At 48.1% G+C, this 19,248-nt stretch overlaps 1 protein-coding gene across 1 annotated transcript in view; it reads left to right on the top strand.

Moving 5' to 3' along the window:
- LOC104671760 (ubiquitin-protein ligase E3C) overlaps positions 1-12,057 on the top strand; it is a 108,573-nt gene extending 96,516 nt beyond the window's left edge. Inside the window, exon 21 of the mRNA XM_030932288.1 lies at positions 10,279-12,057. Within this exon, the coding sequence (XP_030788148.1) occupies positions 10,279-10,449 (171 nt within the window). The 3' untranslated portion in view covers positions 10,450-12,057. The remainder of the gene's footprint in view (positions 1-10,278) is intronic.
- The last annotated feature ends 7,191 nt before the right edge of the window (positions 12,058-19,248 follow it).

Below are 19,248 nucleotides of genomic sequence, written 5' to 3'. Positions count from 1 at the left end.
TTCCTTTTGTTTTTAATTAAGATGGGCACTTGCTGTATCACCCAGGCTGGAGTGCAATGGTGTGATCACAGCTCACTGCAGCCTCAACCACCCAGACTCAAGCAATCTTCCCACCTCAGCCTCCCAAGTAGCTGGGACTACAGGCATGTACCACCGTGCCTGGCTAATATTTGGATTTTTTGTAGAGAGGGGTTTCACTGTATTCCCCAGGCTGGCCTCCAACTCCTGGGCCCAAGCAGTCCTCTCACTTCAGCCCTGCAAAGTGCTGGGATGACAGGTGTGAGCCACCACTCCATGCCCAGCTGGATTCACTTTCAAATAACCTTCAATCAGAAAGACTTCCTGCACGCTTATGTAGTCCCAGCTACTCTTTTTTTTTTTTCTTTGAGACGGAGTCTCGCCCTGTCGCCCACGCTGGAGTGCGGTGGCTGGATCTCGGCTCACTGCAAGCTCCGCCTCCCGGGCTCCCACCATTCTCCTGCCTCAGCCTCCCGAGTAGCTGGGACTACAGGCGCCGCCACCACACCCAGCTAGTGTTTTTGTATTTTTTTTTAGTAGAGATGGGGTTTCACCGTGTTAGCCAGGATGGTCTCGATCTCCTGACCTCGTGATCCGCCCGTCTCGGCCTCCCAAAGTGCTGGGATTACAGGCTTGAGCCACCGCGCCCGGCCAGTCCCAGCGACTCTTGAGGCTGAGGTGGGAGGATTAGTTGAGCCCAGGAGTGTAAGACCAACCTGGGCAATGTGGTAGTGAGATCCCGTCTCAAGGGGGAAAAAGTAATGTTGTTTTTTTGCTTTTTTGTTGTTGTTTTGTTCGTTTGTTTTTGAGGCAGAGTTTTACTCTGTCGCCCAGGCTGGAGTGCAGAGGGCAATGGCACGATCTTGGCTCACCGCAACCTCTCCCTCCCTGGTTCAAGCACTTCTGCTGCCTCCACCTCCTGAGTAGCTGTGATTACAGGCGTGCGCCACCATGCCCGGCTAATTTTTGTATTTTTAGTAGAGACGGGGTTTCACCATGTTGGGTAGGCTGGTGTCAAACTCCTGACCTCAAGTGATCCACCCGCCTTGGCCTTACACAGTGCTGGGAGTATAGGCGTGAGCCATCGTGCCCAGCACCCCAAGTATTTTATTATATTTCTCAGTGAAGTTATTCTTTAACTTTTTACTTTGAAACTATTTTAAATGTATAGAAAAGTTGTGAGAATTGACCAGGAACTTCTAAACCCGCACTGACCAATTGTTAACATTTTGCTACATTTACTTTATCATTCTTTTCATGCATTTCTTTACTGAGTCATTTGAGAGTAGGTTGAAGACATGAGGTCTTCCCTAAATATTTCAGCGCGTACTTCCTAAGACTAGAGACATTTTCTAAATGGCCACAATTAAATTATTACAAGTCCAGAAACTGAACTCTGACATATAGCACTTGCCGGATCCACTGGCTGCAGAGTGTGGTCCTGGGACCAGCAGTTGCAGCATCGCTTGAGCACATGTTAAAAATGAACATTTTCAGGCCGCACTCAGACCTGAGTCAGCGCTCAGTGGGGGCGGAGCGCCGCAGTCACCTTGTGACCGGCTCTTCAGGTGTTAGACCACTTGTCCCCTCACGCCCTTGGTAGTATCCGATCCAGGACCACATGTTGCATTTAATTGGTATGCTCTTCAGTTTCCTTTCTTCTGTATCCCCATTTTCAAGGGGTGCAGGCACGTTATCTTGAGAATGTTCGTCAGTGTGATGTCGCAGCCCCACTCTTGGGAGTGTACAGATGACAGCGTATGTTCACACAGTGTGTATATGAATGTTCAGAGCAAGTCTTCATAATGGTCAAAAACTGGAAATAAGTACACAAACTGCTAGTAAATTCTGTAAATTAAGAGATATTCAGAATTTAAAAGGAATAAATGATATCTACTACACTGTGTATGAATATTGAAAACACTGTGCTAAGTGAACAAAGCAGACACAGAACGATGTATTATTATACGTAATTCTGTGTGAATAAACTGTCCTTTGAAAGGCACTTTTTTTTTTTTTTTGAGATGGAGTCTTGCTCTGTCGCCCAGGCTGGAGTGCAGTGGCGCGGATCTCTCTGCTCACTGCAAGCTCCACCTCCTGGGTTCACGCCATTCCCCTGCCTCAGCCTCCCCAGCAGCTGGGACTACAGGCGCCTGCCGCCGCGCCCAGCTAATTTTTTTGTATTTTTAGTAGAGACGGAGTTTCACTGTGTTAGCTAGGATGGTCTTGATCTCCTGACCTCGTGATCCGCCTGCCTCGGCCTCCCAAAGTGCTGGGATTACAGGCGTGAGCCACCGCGGCTGGCCTGAAAGGCACATTTACAGACACAGAGCGGGCCAGGGGCTGCACAGGACTGGAGGTGGCAGCAGGAGCTTCGGAGAAGTGGAGGGACCCAAAACCGGATTGTGGGGGTCGCTGTGGAACTCTGTAAATTTGCTAAAATCATTGGATTGTACATTTAAACGGCTAATCTTATAGTATGCCAAGTACACCTCAATGAAGCTGTTCTTAAAAATGGACTGTAAACTAACACAGCATCTCAGTAAGTGCCCTCAGAACTGGAGCTGGGACCCAGTAGCGAGGTGGGAAGAAGTGAAGCCTGAGTGCAGTTTGTTTCAAACAGGAGGTCAGTCATCGACACCGTTACGTTCTGGCAGTAACGGAGAATAAAGATATATAAACTTAAACGTGCTAGTAAATACCATTGCTCAGTGATGTTAGTAGAAATGGTAATCTTCCAAATTGTTGGAGAGAAAAAATAACCATGCAAAACAAGACAAACAGAACCAACAACTCTGTTGACCAGATACAGGGCGTGGGGGTGGGAAGTAACATTCAGAATCATAAAATAGAAAAATAAAATGAGAGAAGCCTGAATGTTGCAACAGTGAGTGCAGAAGACTTTGAGACAGGGCTGGGGAAACGCTGCCGCCTACAAGCGACACACCTAAATGGAGTGACCCAGAACGGTTTAGTGGCACACCCTGGCTCATGTGTAAAGAAATAGATGGGTCTCCCTCAGAGTTGGAAGCGTGACCCATGGACCAGATAATGAAAATCTCTCAAGCGCAATGAAACCTGGGCACGTCCTGTGCTGGTGGTGGAGTCTGGAGGGCTTGCTGTGCTGGGGTCTAAAGAGCAGGAGGACTGCAGGTGAGGCATGCAGATGACTTTTTATCAGTAAAGGTTTTAATACCATTTGGTAATGTTATCATTAACATTTATTATGATAGACAAGGCTTCTAGTATCTTTTTTTCAAAACTAGTTTGTTCCAAAGCTAGAGATAAGAAAATTATGCATCTCATCTAATTTCATAAAAGGAAGTTTGGAGGACCTGCTCCCATCAAAACACTGGAAGACGCAGAGATTTTTGTCAGCTCCTGGCTAATGAGATAATGCTAATCATATGAGTAGCAATAAAAATTAGAAGTCCTACCAGACGTAGGTTCTAGACATTCTGACAGCCCACTAAAGAACCAGCAATAGGGGCCGGGCGCGGTGGCTCAATCCTGTAATCCCAGCACTTTGGGAGGCCGAGACAGGTGGATCACGAGGTCAGGAGATCGAGACCATCCTGGCTAACATGGTGAAACCCCATCTCTACTAAAAAAATACAAAAAACTATCCGGGCAAGGTGGCGGGCACCCGTAGTCCCAGCTACTCGGGAGGCTGAGGTAGGAGAATAGCATGAACCTGGGAGGTGGAGCTTGAAGCGAGCTGAGATCCGGCCACTGCTCTCCAGCCTGGGCGACAGAGCGAGACTCCGTCCCAAAAAAAAAAAAAAAAAAAGAGCAATAACGTGTGCCTAGAAGTGCAAGAGCCTTCTCCACCTCCGTGATACCTCCGGGTTTGTGCATGGCCACTTCAGCTGCATGAGCGTCGTAGGTTTAGGGGAACAGAAGTAGAGGGATTTACATTAGCTTTTAAAATCCCAAATAGACTGGCCCGGTACAGTGGCTCACGCCTGTAATCCCAGCACTTTGGGAGGCCAAGGCAGGTGGATCACCTGAGGTCAGGAGTTTGAGACGAGCCTGACCAACATGGTGAAACCCCGTCTCTACTAAATACAAAAAACAACTTAGCCAGGCATGGTGGTGCATGCCTGTAGTCACAGCTACTCGGGAGGCTGAGGCAGGAGAATTGCTTGAACCCGGGAGGCGGAGGTTGCGGTGAACCAAGATTGCGCCACTGCACTCCAGCCTGGGCAAGAAGAGCAAAACTCTAAAAAAAAAAAAAAAAAATCCCAAATAGACTAAAAGGGAAAATCCCCTACCCCAATCATGACCCTGCACAATCGTAATGGAGTTACACCATGGAAAACACTTTTTGAGCATCCATGAGACAGTCTTCCTATTTTTTTATTTTTCTCAGTGTTCTAACATATGTGAAATTTAATTGATTTTTCCATGATAAGTGTTTTTGAAGTTGTTATCTGTTAGACATCCAGTTTGGAAAAATCATCTTAATATTTAGGTTTTCCGGTTAGCTTAGTGTGCCTGAATTTGCCAGGGCTGCCAGAATTAATGTAGACTTAAAGGAAGAAAATGTCTTTCAGTTGAAGTACTATAAATAGCAAAGGGAGGCAGGCATAATTTTAAAGTTATGAAACTCCTTAGTGCCAGATTATTGGAGAAGAATAACATCTGCTAAAGCTAATTAAAGTTTAATATGTTTAATAAATGTGATTGTTACAGACAAAAAATCATTAAAGTGCTGTAGAAAATTGTTAAGTTACCATCAGGCCGCATAATAAATGGATGATTTTTCTCACTCTGAATTAATGCAAATTCCCGTTGTACTGTATTTAATTATGCACAAAATGGTGCCCTTGACTCAGATTTCAGTGAAGAACTTCATTTTTTTACTTTTAAGACTCCAAGCAGGAAATTCAATTAGCCTTGTGAAAGAAACACTAAATGTGGCATTTAATTGCGAAATATATTTTAAGCTTTTCATTTATCCAGTGACTTTGCCAGCAGTCACTGACCCCTTCATTCAGAGATCCTTTTCTGTTTCAAAAATGCGATGCTTCCATTTTAGTATATTCAAGCATTTGTGAAAATTATTGCCCTCACACACTCAGAATGCTGAATAATAAGTGTGATAAATGTTCTTTCTAGTTCTCCTTTGGTTCTTGTTCTAACATTTTTATGAGAGATTTAAAGTAGCAAATAAACTGTAATTAGAAAAAAAAGACAATGGATTTTAGCACATATTATATGCCACATATATATTTTTAATGAAGTTTATATTTAACAGTAGAGAGACCTACAAAGATCGGTAATAAGAATCATGTCAGTCTCTTCATAGCTTTTTTTTTTTTTGAGATAGAGTTTCGCTCTTGTTGCCCAAGCTGGAGTACAATGGCGCGATCTCGGCTCACTGCAGCCTCCACCTGGGTTCAAGCAATTCTCTTACCGCATCCTCCCGAGTAGCAGGGATTACAGGCACCTACCACCACCCCCAGCTAATTTTTTTGTGTTTTTAGTAGAGGCAGGATTTCACTATGTTGGCCAGGCTGGTCTTGAACTCCTGACCTCCGGTGATCTACCCACTTCAGCCTCCCAAAGTGCTGGGATTACAGGCATGAGCCACCGCACCCGCCCTCTTCATAGCATTTTGTGGGCTGTGCCCTTACTAGTTTTACCGTTAACATAAATTATATGCTAAACTCAACATATAATTGAAACAAAGTCCACCCGAAAGGCAGGTGTGGCCAGCTGGGCGCCTGCCATGCTTTGTGACCGCTTCAGTGCTTCCAAGGGTTCCTGCAGAATATGGGACGTTGCTCTAGTTTATTCACGTTCGACTGCAGTTGTTAGAAGGCAATTACCTTTTCTTTTTTTAAATTTATTTTTGTTTTTTTATTTTTGAACATAAACTCAAGATTGTATCGTCTTCATAATAAAACAAAAGATGACACTTAGAGCTGGATCTCTTGGCCTTTCCTCCTCTTCTCTCCTCCCAGTTCAGAATGCTCCCATCTCTTGATAGCCAGCATTCTCTTAGATCTGCACCTATGCTCAGCGCACTCAAGCCTCAGCACAAGCCTCTTCATAGTTCTAGGCTTTTCCCGGAAAATCACCTTAGTCTGCCCACCGTAGCCGCTCTGCTTCCTGTCCTAACGCCACTTTCCCCGGGCATACAGAGAATCCATGCCCTTTTGTACCGCGGCGCTTTGTGGGGTTGCCACACTTACAGAAAGTCGAACGGGGGCCGGGTATGGGAGGCTGAGGCAGGCGGATCACCTGAGATCAGGAATTCTCGACCGGCCTAGCCAACATGGCGAAACGCCATCTCTACTAAAAATACAAAAATTAGCTAGGCGTGATGATGGGCACCTGTAGTCCCAGCTACTCGGGAGGTTGAGGCAAGAGATTTACTTGAACCTGGGAGGCAGAGTTTGCAGTGAGCCGAGATTGTGCCCTTGTACACCAGCTTTGTTGAGAGAGCAAGACTCCGACTAAAAGAAGAAAAAAAGTGTAGCAGGTTTCAGGAACATTCACCAGGTTTGTGGGAGCGCTGTTGGCACAGAAAGCACATTTTTTTATATTGTTGGATTTTTTTTTAACCTTCCAATAAAAGTAATGTTTTCATTATAGAAAATTGGAAATTGTGATCAAGTATAAGAAATCTATATTTTCTCCCATTCTAACCATTATTATGTTTATGTTTCCTTTTATTATGCGTTTTTATCTACATACATGAGTGTATGTTAATGTATATATGCATAATTTTTTCTGTTTTTGGTAGAGGTAGGATCTTGCTCTGTTGCCCAGGCTGTTTCAAACTCCTGGCCTTGAGTGATCTCCCACCTCAGGCTCCCAAAGCACTGGTATTGCAGTTGTGAGCCAACATGCTGGGCCTATTACACACACACACACCCCTCGTATTACAGGTGTGAGCCAACATACTTGGCCTGTTATACCCACACACACATATAGATATATTTTTAAGACAGAGTTCACTCTTATTGCCCAAGCTGGCTTGCAACGCGTGATCGGCTCACTGCAGCCTGCAACCTCTGCCTCCTGCCTCAGCCTCTCAAGTAACTGGGATTTTACAGGCCTGCACCACCACAGCCTGCTAATTTTGTATTTTTAGTAGAGAGGGGATTTCGCCACGTTGGTCAGGCTGGTCTCGGAAATCCTGACCTCAGGTGATCCACCTGTTTCAGCCTCCCAGAGTGCTGTGATTACAGTCATGAACCACTGCTCCTGGTCATGTAATTTGTAAATGTAATTTTAGCTGTATCCTGTGTTCAGTTTTACAGGCTACCTTTTTTACTCAGCATTACATTAGGGTCATTTTTCGTCGTGTTATTCTTTGAAATATTTTTAATGGACTTTGTGGTGTCCCACCGTGGGAGTTTACCGGTTTACGTCCTGTTCTTTAGTGGTTCACAGCTCTTCTTCACTGTCATGCTGTGAACCTCTTGTGCATCGGTTATCACGTGCGTCTCTAACCACTTCTTCTTTTTTTTTTTTTTTTTTTTTTTTTTTTGAGACAGAGTCTTGCTCTGTCGCCCAGGCTGGAGTGCAGTGGCCGGATCTCAGCTCACTGCAAGCTCCACCTCCCGGGTTCCCGCTATTCTCCTGCCTCAGCCTCCCGAGTAGCTGGGACTACAGGCGCCCGCCACCACACCCGGCTAGTTTTTTTGTATTTTTAGTAGAGACGGGGTTTCACCATGTTAGCCAGGATGGTCTCGATCTCCTGACCTCATGATCCGCCCGTCTCCGCCTCCCAAAGTGCTGGGATTACAGGCTTGAGCCACCGCGCCCGGCCTTCTAACCACTTCTTAGAGTGCAGTCCCAGGAGTTGTGGACGTGGGTGAAGCCCCTGCTCCTGTTGCCAGGCCCACCTCTCAAGAGTCTCGTGTGCACGTGTGCAGTGAAGGGCTGACCTAGTTAGGTCTCTGAAATCCGTGCCAGAGACTAAATCTGCACAGGCTGGGACCGTGAGCAGACTGAGGGCAGCCTGTGCCTTACTGTCTTGCGGTTGGAAGAGAACACGTAAATCACATGTCTCAAATTTGAGGCAAGTAACTAATGATGTTTGTGTATAAGAGGAAGGTGGAGTCATTGGTTCTTTGTGGCCATCAGAGGACCGACATTCCTATAGGTCTCATGCATTAAGTCTGCGTTCAGCAATCCCTAACAGAATTTTTGCCTGCAGATACATTTGCACAATTGTGCAAACTAAGTACATATTCATTGCATCATTTTTTGTAAAAAGCTGAGAAAATTGCCCACCAACACATCGTGCCACACATGTCCATGGAACACCATGCAGCCTCACCATTGATAGGGCAAGATGACCGAGACACATTATCAGATGAGAAAAGCAAGGCACGGAATAGTGTGTCTAATGTGCTCACTGCCTCAATTTTGAAACTAGAGGAGGGAGAACGTTTTCTCGTGCATGCATTAAATCTCTAGGAGCACTCAAGACGCTGAAGCGTTGGTTGCCCATGGGAATGGGAGCTGGGCGTCTGTGAGACAGGGATGAGAATTTTCACACTGTGCCTTAGACACCAGAGCGTCACGAACATCTGAAACGATGTTCAGATTTCCTGATCATCTTGCTTTTTTTGTTAACAATTATTTAAATTCTGGCACAAGCAAGCCATCATGCATTTCATCATGCATTTGGCCCACCTCCCTCAATTTTGCCTTGTAATTTAATTAATAGGGGAACTGGAACTGGGGCCTGGCGCGGTGGCTCACGCCTGTAATCCCAGCACTTTGGGAGGCCGAGGTGGTCGGATCATGAGGTCAGGAGATTGAGACAATCCTGGCTGACACGGTGAAACCCCATCTCTACCAAAAATACAAAAAATTAGCCAGGCATGGTGGCGGGCACCTGTAGTCCCAGCTATTCGGGAGGCTGAGGCAGAAGAATGGCGTGAACCCCGGAAGTGGAGCTTGCAGTGAGCTGAGATCGCACCACTGCACTCCAGCCTGGGCGACAGAGCAAGACTCCGTCTCAAAAAAATAAATAAATAAAAATAATAGGGGAACTGGGTTGCACTACGTTGCTGCTTTGTATCTCTTGAAAACCGATAGAGGTCTCATCAGATTCTAAATTTGAATTTTTCTTTTTTTGGCAATAATATCACATAGATAATGTCGTATGCTTCCCATTCCCTTAATCATCGTAGAGATCCACTTCTCGTGAGTCATCTCCCCACAAAGCTGGAATCAATCTCCGTATCAAAATTCCTCTTGATTTTAGTGGTCACTTATCATCACTGCCTAGATCCATTGTTTAATGTGCTTCTAAAACAGCCGTGTTCTAATTACATAATTGTATCATGTATTACCTGGAATTTTCTATTTAAAAACAGCTTTGTTTCTTCTCACCAGTTATTTGGTTAACCTGAGGAATAGCTTGTACAGGAAAGGTAGAATAAATCTTGATCCTTTTATAGACAGGGTCTCGCTGTGCATTGCCCAGGCTGGAGTGCCATGGTGTGATCATACCTCAGTAATCTCGACCTCCTGGACTCGAGAGATCTTTCCACCTCAGCCTCCCAAGTAGCTGGGAATGTAGGGGCACACCACCCACCACACCTGGCTAATTGTTTTGATTTTTTGTTTTTAGTGGAAATGAGGTCTTGTTATGTTGCCCAGGCTGGTCTCGAACTCCTAAGCTCAAGCCATCCCCCAGCTAGGCCTCCCACAGTGCTGGGACTGCAGGTGTGAGCTATGCGCCTGGCCTGGACTGTTATGTATCCCTTTTTATGCCTGAAGCACAGTGCACAATTTTTTATATAATTTAGAATTAAGCCATCAACGTAATTTTTTAAAAAAGCAAATGTGGGCCGGGCACGGTGGCTCCCGCTTGTAATCCCAACACTTTGGGAGGCCGAGGTAGGCGGATCATGAGGTCAGGAGTTCGAGACCAACCTGGCCAATGTGATGAAACCCCATGTCTACTAAAAATACAAAAATTAGCCAGGCATGGTGGCGGGCGCCTCTAATCCCAGCTACTCGAGAGGCTGAGGCAGGAGAAGGGCTTGAACCAGGGAGGCAGAGGTTGCTGTGAGCCGAGATGGCACCACTGCACTCCAGCCTGGGCGACAGAGCAAGACTCAGTCTCAAAAACAACAACAACAAAGCAAATGTGGTTTCAGGAAAATGTGACTGCAGTGGCCACTTTTTACTGATTGGAGCTGGCACATTTTGTGTGCTTTGTATTAAAACCCATGTAATACCGTGCTTGTTACAGCGCCATCTTGTACACCTGCTGTTTTTCAGGAGTTGTATCCCGCATTTTGTATTCACAATGGAGGCTCTGACCTTGAGCGGCTGCCCACAGCCAGCACCTGCATGAACCTGCTGAAGCTCCCTGAGTTCTATGACGAGACACTTCTGCGAAGTAAACTTCTCTATGCTATTGAATGTGCTGCTGGCTTTGAGCTGAGCTGAAGCTGATGCTAGGATCCGACCCCTGCAGAGAACCAGTGCTTCCTACATCAGCAGCGCCTCCCCAGACCCACGAGGATACTCAGACTGCACGCCTGAGGCTCTCCCAAGCTCCTCCTTTCATTCTGCCATTCCTCCCTCTCTTCCTTTTTTAAATGATTTTTATTACGGTGTGGTCACTTATTTAGAGGGACATTGCTTTTCAAATAACTTAAAATAACACGTTATGTGCCATGTGGCTACTTTAGTAACATTGCCAAGAAGAGCACAGTTTTTAGACTAGTGGCATCTCAGCGAAATTAACCAAAGATGAAGCTTTGGCTTTGCTGATGAGATCAGAGCCCTCCTGAGCAGGCAGCGCTGCTCCAGGGTTCAGACAAGGCTGCGCGGGCGGCAGAGATACAGGGTCTGAGGCTGAGACGCCACGGGGTCGCTGCTGCTCATGTTGGATTGTTTACAAGCCTCATTATTAAAACTGAAGGCATTTTTTTCTGCTGCCTTTCCCAGAGTGGTTAGGTTTGGAAAAGAGATGACGATGGTAATATTTTATTTGTGCTTTTTAAGCCATTTCCCCAAATGGGACTAGCATGCTTGTTTTCAGTATACCATGGCCTGCCTCATGATGGTTTGGAGATACTGTCTGTGGATGTGAGGTGAGGACTTCATTCATTGTCCTATTTCTATCTCCACTTTGTGCCTGGAGAGCTTTCAGGGGAGGTGGAAGAGGAGGGTCTGCCCAGCTCCTGCAACGTCTGTCACCCACTATACCCAGTTACTTGGGGGAGGACAGACCCTGGGGTGTCGTTAGAGTCGTTTGAACCAAAGTGGCAGCTGCATCTTTGTCCCGATGCTAGCCGTGCCGGTCTCTCCATCATCCGCTCGCCCTCCTTGCCCCTGGGCTGCGCCCACTTGTCTTCCTGGATATTTGGGGGTGACTGGCCGTGCTCAGCACCCTCTGCTTCCTGGTGCTGCTCTGACTCGAAGACAGGACAGTCTCTGGTGCAAATCCAGGGAAGAGGAGTGTCAGTAGTTCTTGCAGTAGGCACTTTATCAGGACCTGACTTGTTGCTGGGTGGTTTTAGTCTCTACAAACAGAAAGTGTTTCAAAGCGTCAGCTGTGGGAGCAGAGTGACCCTTTGCTGATGCTGGGGGGAGGGGATCTAAATCCTCATTTATCTCTTCTGTCTAGTATTTTACTGTCACTGGAGGCTCTGTGGGCTGTCATAGTTAATTGACCATAATTAGCAATATACTTTTAAATGTGGGAAAGCTGAATGACACTTTTAAGACAATGAACATGATCAAAACAAAATGTGTAATTTCTTAATTTGAATAATAAATTAAGCGTTTAAATGCTATTCGTAGTCTTGATATACAGAAATAAAATAATTAGGGTTGGTCTTTTTTATGTTAGGTTGTTTTATGTTGAATGTTCTATATCTTAGTAGTTAATTTGTATATTTTATTATCAGTATTTTGGAAATAGCATATCTGAGACTGAAGAGAAATTGACAATTATTTGTGGTTTTTTTCCTCAGCTATTCTGAGCTTATTTATTTATTTGTATGTTCTAATGGCTAAACATTTACATTAAATGTTTTTTTTTCCCAAGACTGTGTTGGAGTCCTACCCCAGATCGTTGTGATTAGTGCCACTCTGCTTTTGTAAAGCCACAGTTTCTGAATGGTACTAGTTTTATCACAGGTGTTTGCATGTCTCCAGCTAATGGAGTATAGTGAGATGGCCGACACTCCCTGAGAACCAGAGGTCCTCGGGAGGAGTGCCTGTCATCGAGGGTGGGCTGAGCGTGGCTCCCAGGCCGGCAGCCGGTGTCCTCATATCCAACCAGCCACGGGTGTTGCCTTCCCGAGTCTCCCATTGGGTCTGGCATTAGTTCTTGAAAAATTTCTGGAGGAAGTTTGTTTGTTTTTTGTTTTGTTTGCACTTTTCTAGGTTCTGTCCTACTTTCTGCTTTCTGGTAATTTTGTACACAAACCTAAATGTTGACTTGGGATTATTGCAGATATTTCTCATGAGGTAGTATCTGCAGAGAAATCTTTGTTTTGGTATCTTGAGCTCGTTAAGGCAGCTTTATCAATTGCAGTGGTTTGCACGATGGTGTGTGCTTTTGCGGAGTGTGTGAAACCAGGTACTGTGTCCCACCCCATCGTGAGCCTGCAGTCTACACTCTATGCATCCATGCCGTTGACAGGCAGGCCTCCAATTGTGGAACTGGGAGCACGGGAAAGGCTGTGGTAGGGTTAATGACTCCTTCCAGGAACTTCCTGAGGAGGTGAGTGGTGAACCTGAAATAATTGAATACATAAGCTTTCTCATACTTCAAAGAAAAATAAACAGCTAAAGGCATACGGTAACTCAAATAGAAAATCAGGGCATGCTCAGCTTGTTCAGATTCGCCTGCTCCGGGGCCGCAGGCATCACAGCTAGCAAGATAGTCTAGGAAGTGTCGCAGCCACCCTGTGCATCCCTCACAGAACAACAGGTTCACCTGGAGGGTTTTCTAATGAGAGATGACCTAGACTTCCCAAACACGGGCTGCGAGTGCTGGGCTGCGAGTGCTACACTGCGGCATGCTGGGATCAACCCAGGGGGGTTTCCTGGTGCTTGGATGGTGGCCAAAGTTGGTGACCTGAAGAGACTGGTGACCAGCATGTCCAGGTGGGAAAAGGCACTGACGACACAGAGGTCTCTGCTTGCAGAAAATCCTGAGGGTAAGTACTTGAGCCTAAGTGCTTTGTGCCTCGGCTGATCTGTGGAACAGGGACAGTCTAGAGGCTTAGGTTTCACGGGAGCATTCTGGATGCAGTGGGCATTGCAGACAGGCTTTTGACTTTAACATACTGTGAACACAATAGAACCATGTTTGAATTTGCCTCCCTAGGTGACTGGCATCATAAGTTGCAAACATCACATCTTCAGAAGCTCTAACAGCCTACAAGGTTACAATAGTTTTGACCAAGGTTTTAATGATGAAAATGTTGCTGTATAAAGGCAACGTTTCTACATTACTACTCCTTTTTCTTCTGCAGAGGTAGGCAGAAAACAGTAATCTCTTTAAATACTGATCTCTCTTTATGTGCTTTTTTTTTTTTTTTTTTTTTTTTTTTGAGAGACAGAGTCTTGCTTGTTTGCCCTGGCTGGAGTGCAGTAGCACTATCTAGACTCACTGCAAGCTCCGCCTCCGGGGTTCGAGTGATTCTCCTGCCTCAGCCTCCCGAGTAGCTGGGATTACAGGCGTGAGACACTGCGCCCAGCCCCACTTTTGCGTTAAAAGGATGGCTCACGTTCTGATTACCGAGATGGACTGCTGTGGTTTGGATTCATCGATTGCCCACTTCTAAATGTTGACAGGAGGCAGTGTCCGTTGTTAGCTTATAACTGAAGGCCTTATTTATGTTCAAAATACTGAGCTGAAGATCTCTTGACACCAATTATCCGGTTCAGATAGGAACTCCCACCACCAGCCTGGTCTTCCCTGACCCAGGAGTGGGCAAAAGCAAGGGTAGAGGCTCGAAGGGTGTCACAGGAGGGAACCATAGCCAGCCAACTGGTGCTGCCTAGAGAGGCAAACACAGCAGAAGTCATTGGGTTTTTCTTTCTGCACGATCCAGAATGAAGGCACATCTGTTGTGCTCATTAAGGCAATTTTATGTCGTGGGAAACAGCCTATTTTCAGTCTTGAATCTGTTGTGGAGGGTGTTCACATATTGAGTCACCCAAAGAATTCAGTTGCTGGGAACGTTTCTTGGATTTGTGGATAGCACAAGGTCCAGGCGTCTCCTTGAACTGCCAGGATTGCAGACAGAAGTCTACCTCCATGATGGGCGCTCCACGCATTCACAGCTCAGGACCCGCGTGTGAACTGGCCAGCATCACTCCACATACGCTGCTGTGCTAGGTAATGGGATGGTGCTGATGGACTGATGAGTTTGAGGTGATGACTGAATGGATGCTGTCATGCTCGCATCCACAGAACCACAGACTTGACAGGACCAGAGCTGTTAGAGCTCATTCAAGTATGCGGGGGGTGGTCGTTCTTAAAATGGCATCGTGTTCATGGTCATCAGCTCCCTGTGGCTGCCATAGCAAATTACCACAAATCAGGTGGCTTAAAGCAGCAGCATTTCTCCTCTCCAGGGATCAGGAGGCCTCACTGCCTCGGGGAGGAACCCTTTGTCTCCTCCAACTTCTGGTATCTGGGGTCTTCTCCCCCTGTCCCCAGTGTCCTGCCTTTTTCCTATAAAGACACCCCAGTAATCCAGGATGATCTCATCTCAAGATCCTCAATTACATCTGCAAAGACTTTTTCCAAATAAGGCCATGTACACATGCTGGGGCTCAGGACGTGGGCCTGTTTCTTCGGGCAGCACCGTTCAGCTGGCTGTGTTGATTTTGTGTGGCAGGTAGACCCCTGGGGATTTGGAAACGTGTTCTGGTTGCACTTGGCTGTTGCCCACACAGATTTTGACAAGCCTTTCCTTTGACTCAGTAACACGAGGGATGTACCAGGTGAGTGTTCCTAGCCCTTCCTGAAGGTGATTGTGTCTCTAGGGGTGGGGGCCTAGCAGTCTGTGTTTTTGGAAGTGTCTTGGATAATCCTTCCCAAGTGATTTCTGGAAAACAATTAGACATTCTCAGAAAATCCTTTTCAGTGTGAAAAACTTCTAGGGTGGGAGTTGCACGGCATTCCAGCTGATTTGCCTGGAGTTCATGTCTGGTGCTCTGGGGAATCTTGATGCCTGCAGCACCTGGGCCGGTACCTCCAGCTGTACGTGCCATCCAGGTTCCATGGAGGATGGGTCCTGGGCACAGCTGCCCTTCGAGCCTCTGCTTTTGCTTTTGCTCACTCGGGAGTCAGGGAAGATGAGGCTGGTGGTAGGAGCTCCTATCTGAAACGTAAAATTGGTGTCAAGAGATCTTCAGCTTAGAATTTTGAACATAAAAGAAGGCCCTCGGCCAGGCACGGTGGCTCACACCTGTAGTCCCAGCACTTTGGGAGGCCGAGGCGGGCAGATCACGAGGTCAGGAGATAAAGACCATCCTGGCTAACATGGTGAAACCCTGTCTCTACTAAAAATACAAAGAAATTAGCTGGGCATGGTAGCAGGCGCCTATAGTCCCAGCTGCTCAGGAGGCTGAGGCAGGAGAATGGCATGAATCCAGGAGGTGGAGGTTGCAGTGAGCCGAGATAGAGCCACTGCACTCCAGCCTGGGTGACAGAGCAAGACTCCGTCTAAAAATAAAAAAAAAAGGGGGGCCCTCAGTTATAAGCCAATGACGGGTTCTGGAGGCTAATGGCAGCCCAGAGCCAGACGCAGCCCGGACTGCGTCCTATGTTCCTGACACGTAGGCTGTCCCTAGGCACCTGGCCCTCCTCGGGTCAGCCTTGCCTTCTCCCACTCAACACCTACCACTGCATCACAGACCCAACAACACCTGAGGCCTTCCTGCCACTTTCTCTGCCACTCCCTGTCCCAAGCCATTGGCTTATATTCGCAGCAAAGTGTCCTCCATCCTCAGTCCCTGCCCACTGCCAAAGTGACCCCTGATCTCAAGGCAGTCCATGACACTCCTCTGGGCAAGACCTTCCAGTGTGTCCCCAGCTGTGGGGAGAGCTGAGACCCTGTGATTCGCCCCTGGTGCCATCAGACCACACCCCTCCCCAGCTTGGGGCCCTGGGATGTGTGCTGTGCTGTGGGGCGTGGCTGATCTCGTGTTCTGCGGCAGTTTTGCCCAGTGCCACCTCTCCCCTCCTCCCTGCCAACAGTCTATTTAAAACGCAGCCCCCCCCCCACCCGACCTCAGCACATCCATCCTCTCTTGTTGGTCTCTTTCTCTAGAGTGCTGGTTTTGGTCTAATACACCATGTACTTCACTCATTTCTCCCCCACCATGTAAGTTTCATGGAGGGTGGGAGTTTAGTAAATTGCTGTTTACCAAGCACATAGAGTAACGCCTTGCACACAGTAGGTGCTCAGTAAATACTTGTTGAGTGCATGGATTTGCTGCATCTATGGAGAACGGTCTTGTTAACGACAATAAATTTCAAGTTACCCCTGTATGGTTTCCACCCTCAATTCTTGGACCCTCATTTTTCTCACGAGAGCCTCCCTGCGGCTGCCAGCCGGCCCCAGCTCAGGGTAGTAGTGGGCACCTCTGGTGGTCGCACTATGGGCGGCTGCCCATGTGTCCAGCAAGTGCCTGCCTTGCCTGCTCCAGACCCCGGGTGGGCTGCGTGGTCCTGGGCAGTGCGTGGGCTCCATCTGGTGGTCAGGAGTGGGCACTGCGAGTGGAAGGGCCTGTGGTCTGGAAGGTGATCTTCACCCAGGTCCCTCCTGCACCCACAGCCGGAGTCAGCAGGCTTGCACTGCTTGTGTCTCCTCATCAGGAGGTGGCTATTAAAACAGCAATATAAAGCTAACCTTTTAAGAGAAACGTTGAAGTTTTTGAGATGGGGTTTCCCTCTTGTTGCCCAGGCTGGAGTGCAATGGTGCAATCTCGGCTCACTGCAACCTCTGCCTCCTGGGTTCAAGCGATTCTCCTGCCTCAGCCTCCCACCTGGCTGGGATTACAGGTGCCCGCCACCACACCCAGCTAATTTGTGTATTTTTAATAGAGAGGATTTTGCCATGTCCAGGCTGGTCTCGAACTCCTGACGTCAGGTGATCCTCCCACCTTGGTCTCCCAGAGTGCTGGGATTACAGGCATGAGCCACCGCGCCCAGCAGAAATGTTGAAGTTTAAAATCCCATTGCCTTGGTTCCTCAAAGGTTACACACACAGTTAGCAGCAAGTCAGCAGTTTCTACTAGGTTTACAGTAAAGAAGGGAAACCTGGCCGGGCACCCGGGCTCATGCCTATAATCCTGGCACTTTGGGAGGCCAAGGCGGGTGGATCGATTGAAGCCAGGAGTTTGAGACCAGCCTGGGCAAGATGGCAAAACCCCATCTCTACAAAAAACGGAAAGATTAGCAGGGCATGGTGGTGCACGCCTGTGGTCCCAGCTGCTCTGGAGGCAGAGGTAGGAGGATCACGTGAACCCGGGAGGTCGAGGCTGCAGTGAGCTGTGAGTGGCACCACTGCACTCCAACCAGCCACAGTGTGAAACCCGGTCTCAAAGAAAAGTGAGAACCCGTGTCCACACGCAGACTTGTGCACAGATGTTCATAGCTGCATTACTCAACGATAGTCGAAGGATGGAAACACAGAAGTGTTCATCAGCTGAGGACGGAATCGACATTTTGTGGCCCCTCCATGCAGTGGAATAGGACTTGGTTGTAAAAGGAAGTGCTGGCCGGGCGCAGTGGCTCAAGCCTGTAATCCCAGCACTTTGGGAGGCCAAGGCGGGCGGATCATGAGGTCAGGAGATCGAGACCATCCTGGCTAACACGGTGAAACCCCGTCTCTACTAAAAAATACAAAAAACTAGCCGGGCGTGGTGGCGGCGCCTGTAGTCCCAGCTACTCGGGAGGCTGAGGCAGGAGAATGGCGGGAACCCGGGAGGCGGAGCTTGCAGTGAGCTGAGATCCGGCCACTGCACTCCAGCCTGGGCGACAGAGCAAGACTCCGTCTCAAAAAAAAAAAAAAAAAAAAAAGAATAACAATAGTAAAGTAAAAGTGTGATAACACACCGCAGCACGCAGCACGCAGCACGGGTGCGCCTCAGTGACTTCAGATACAAAAGGACACCTGCCGGGTGACCCCCTGACCTGGTGACTCCCTGACCTGAAGTGTCCGGCACAGGAACGTCTGCAGAGGCGGGGACCAGACTGGTGCTTGTTAGGGCTTAGCGGGGAAGAGACAGGCACTGACAGCTGATGGGTACAGGGCTTCTTTGGGGGCTGATGAGAATGTTCCGGAGTTGGTGGTGGTGGCTGCACAATCTTGTGAATATACTTAGAAATAAGAAACTGTATACAGCTGACCCTTGCATAACACGGTCTGAGCCGTGCAGGTCCACTGAAGCATGGGTGGTTTTCCATGAAAGTTGCCTTCTATTGAGTGTGCCAGCCTCTCACCTCGCCTTCCGCCTGCCCCTCCTCCTCTAGCCCACTTTATTGTAAGAATACAGCATATGACACATAGCATAGGAACCATGTGCTAACCACTGCTGGTGTCACCGGTTAGTTAGGCTTCTGGTCACCAGCAGGCTGAGTTCCATTTTTGAGGAACACTGCCTCGTTCAGAGGAAAGACTGGAGTTGGAAATTCTGTCAAACCCACTTGAAGAAGCTTGGAACTTTCTAATTTGGGGGCATATTTATCTTACTTCATTCTTATCTTTGCTGAGGCTTCCAGTTCAGAAAGAATGGGCCTGGGGCGGTCTTTCTCTTCTCCCAGGACCCCCAGTAGAAGGATCCCTTCCTCTGAGGTGGGGCCCACTTGGATCTGCAGGGGCCTCCCCTCCCTGCAGCACCCTTGCCCCCCTCCCCTACTCAGGGACCCCTGGGACCAGAGACCCCAGCCCCAGGGACACCCTGCTGGGCCTGTGCTGCCACCAGGGCCCCTCTCCTCTCCTCCGGGGTGACCGCGGTGGCCGTAAGGACCTTGCCAGGGTCTGCTCTGGGCGATTTTCCTCCTTGGGACCCTGGGCTGGGATCCTCCCAGGGCCTGACCCCGCGGACACACGGACTTTATGCGCCTGCTGAACCCAGCATGAGGCCCACTCCATTTCCGTATTCATACATTCGCCCTGTAAACACCGAGAACGCGCAAATCCCTGCGGGGCCCGGGCTTCCGGGAGGAGCTGAACGCGCGGGGGGCGCGGGGGGGGCGCGGGGGGG

The sequence above is a fragment of the Rhinopithecus roxellana genome, chromosome 6, assembly GCF_007565055.1.
Source record: "Rhinopithecus roxellana isolate Shanxi Qingling chromosome 6, ASM756505v1, whole genome shotgun sequence".
Taxonomy (NCBI): Eukaryota; Metazoa; Chordata; class Mammalia; order Primates; family Cercopithecidae; genus Rhinopithecus; species Rhinopithecus roxellana.
Note: the sequence above shows the minus strand (reverse complement) of the source record. Positions and strands in the feature narration are given on the sequence as shown.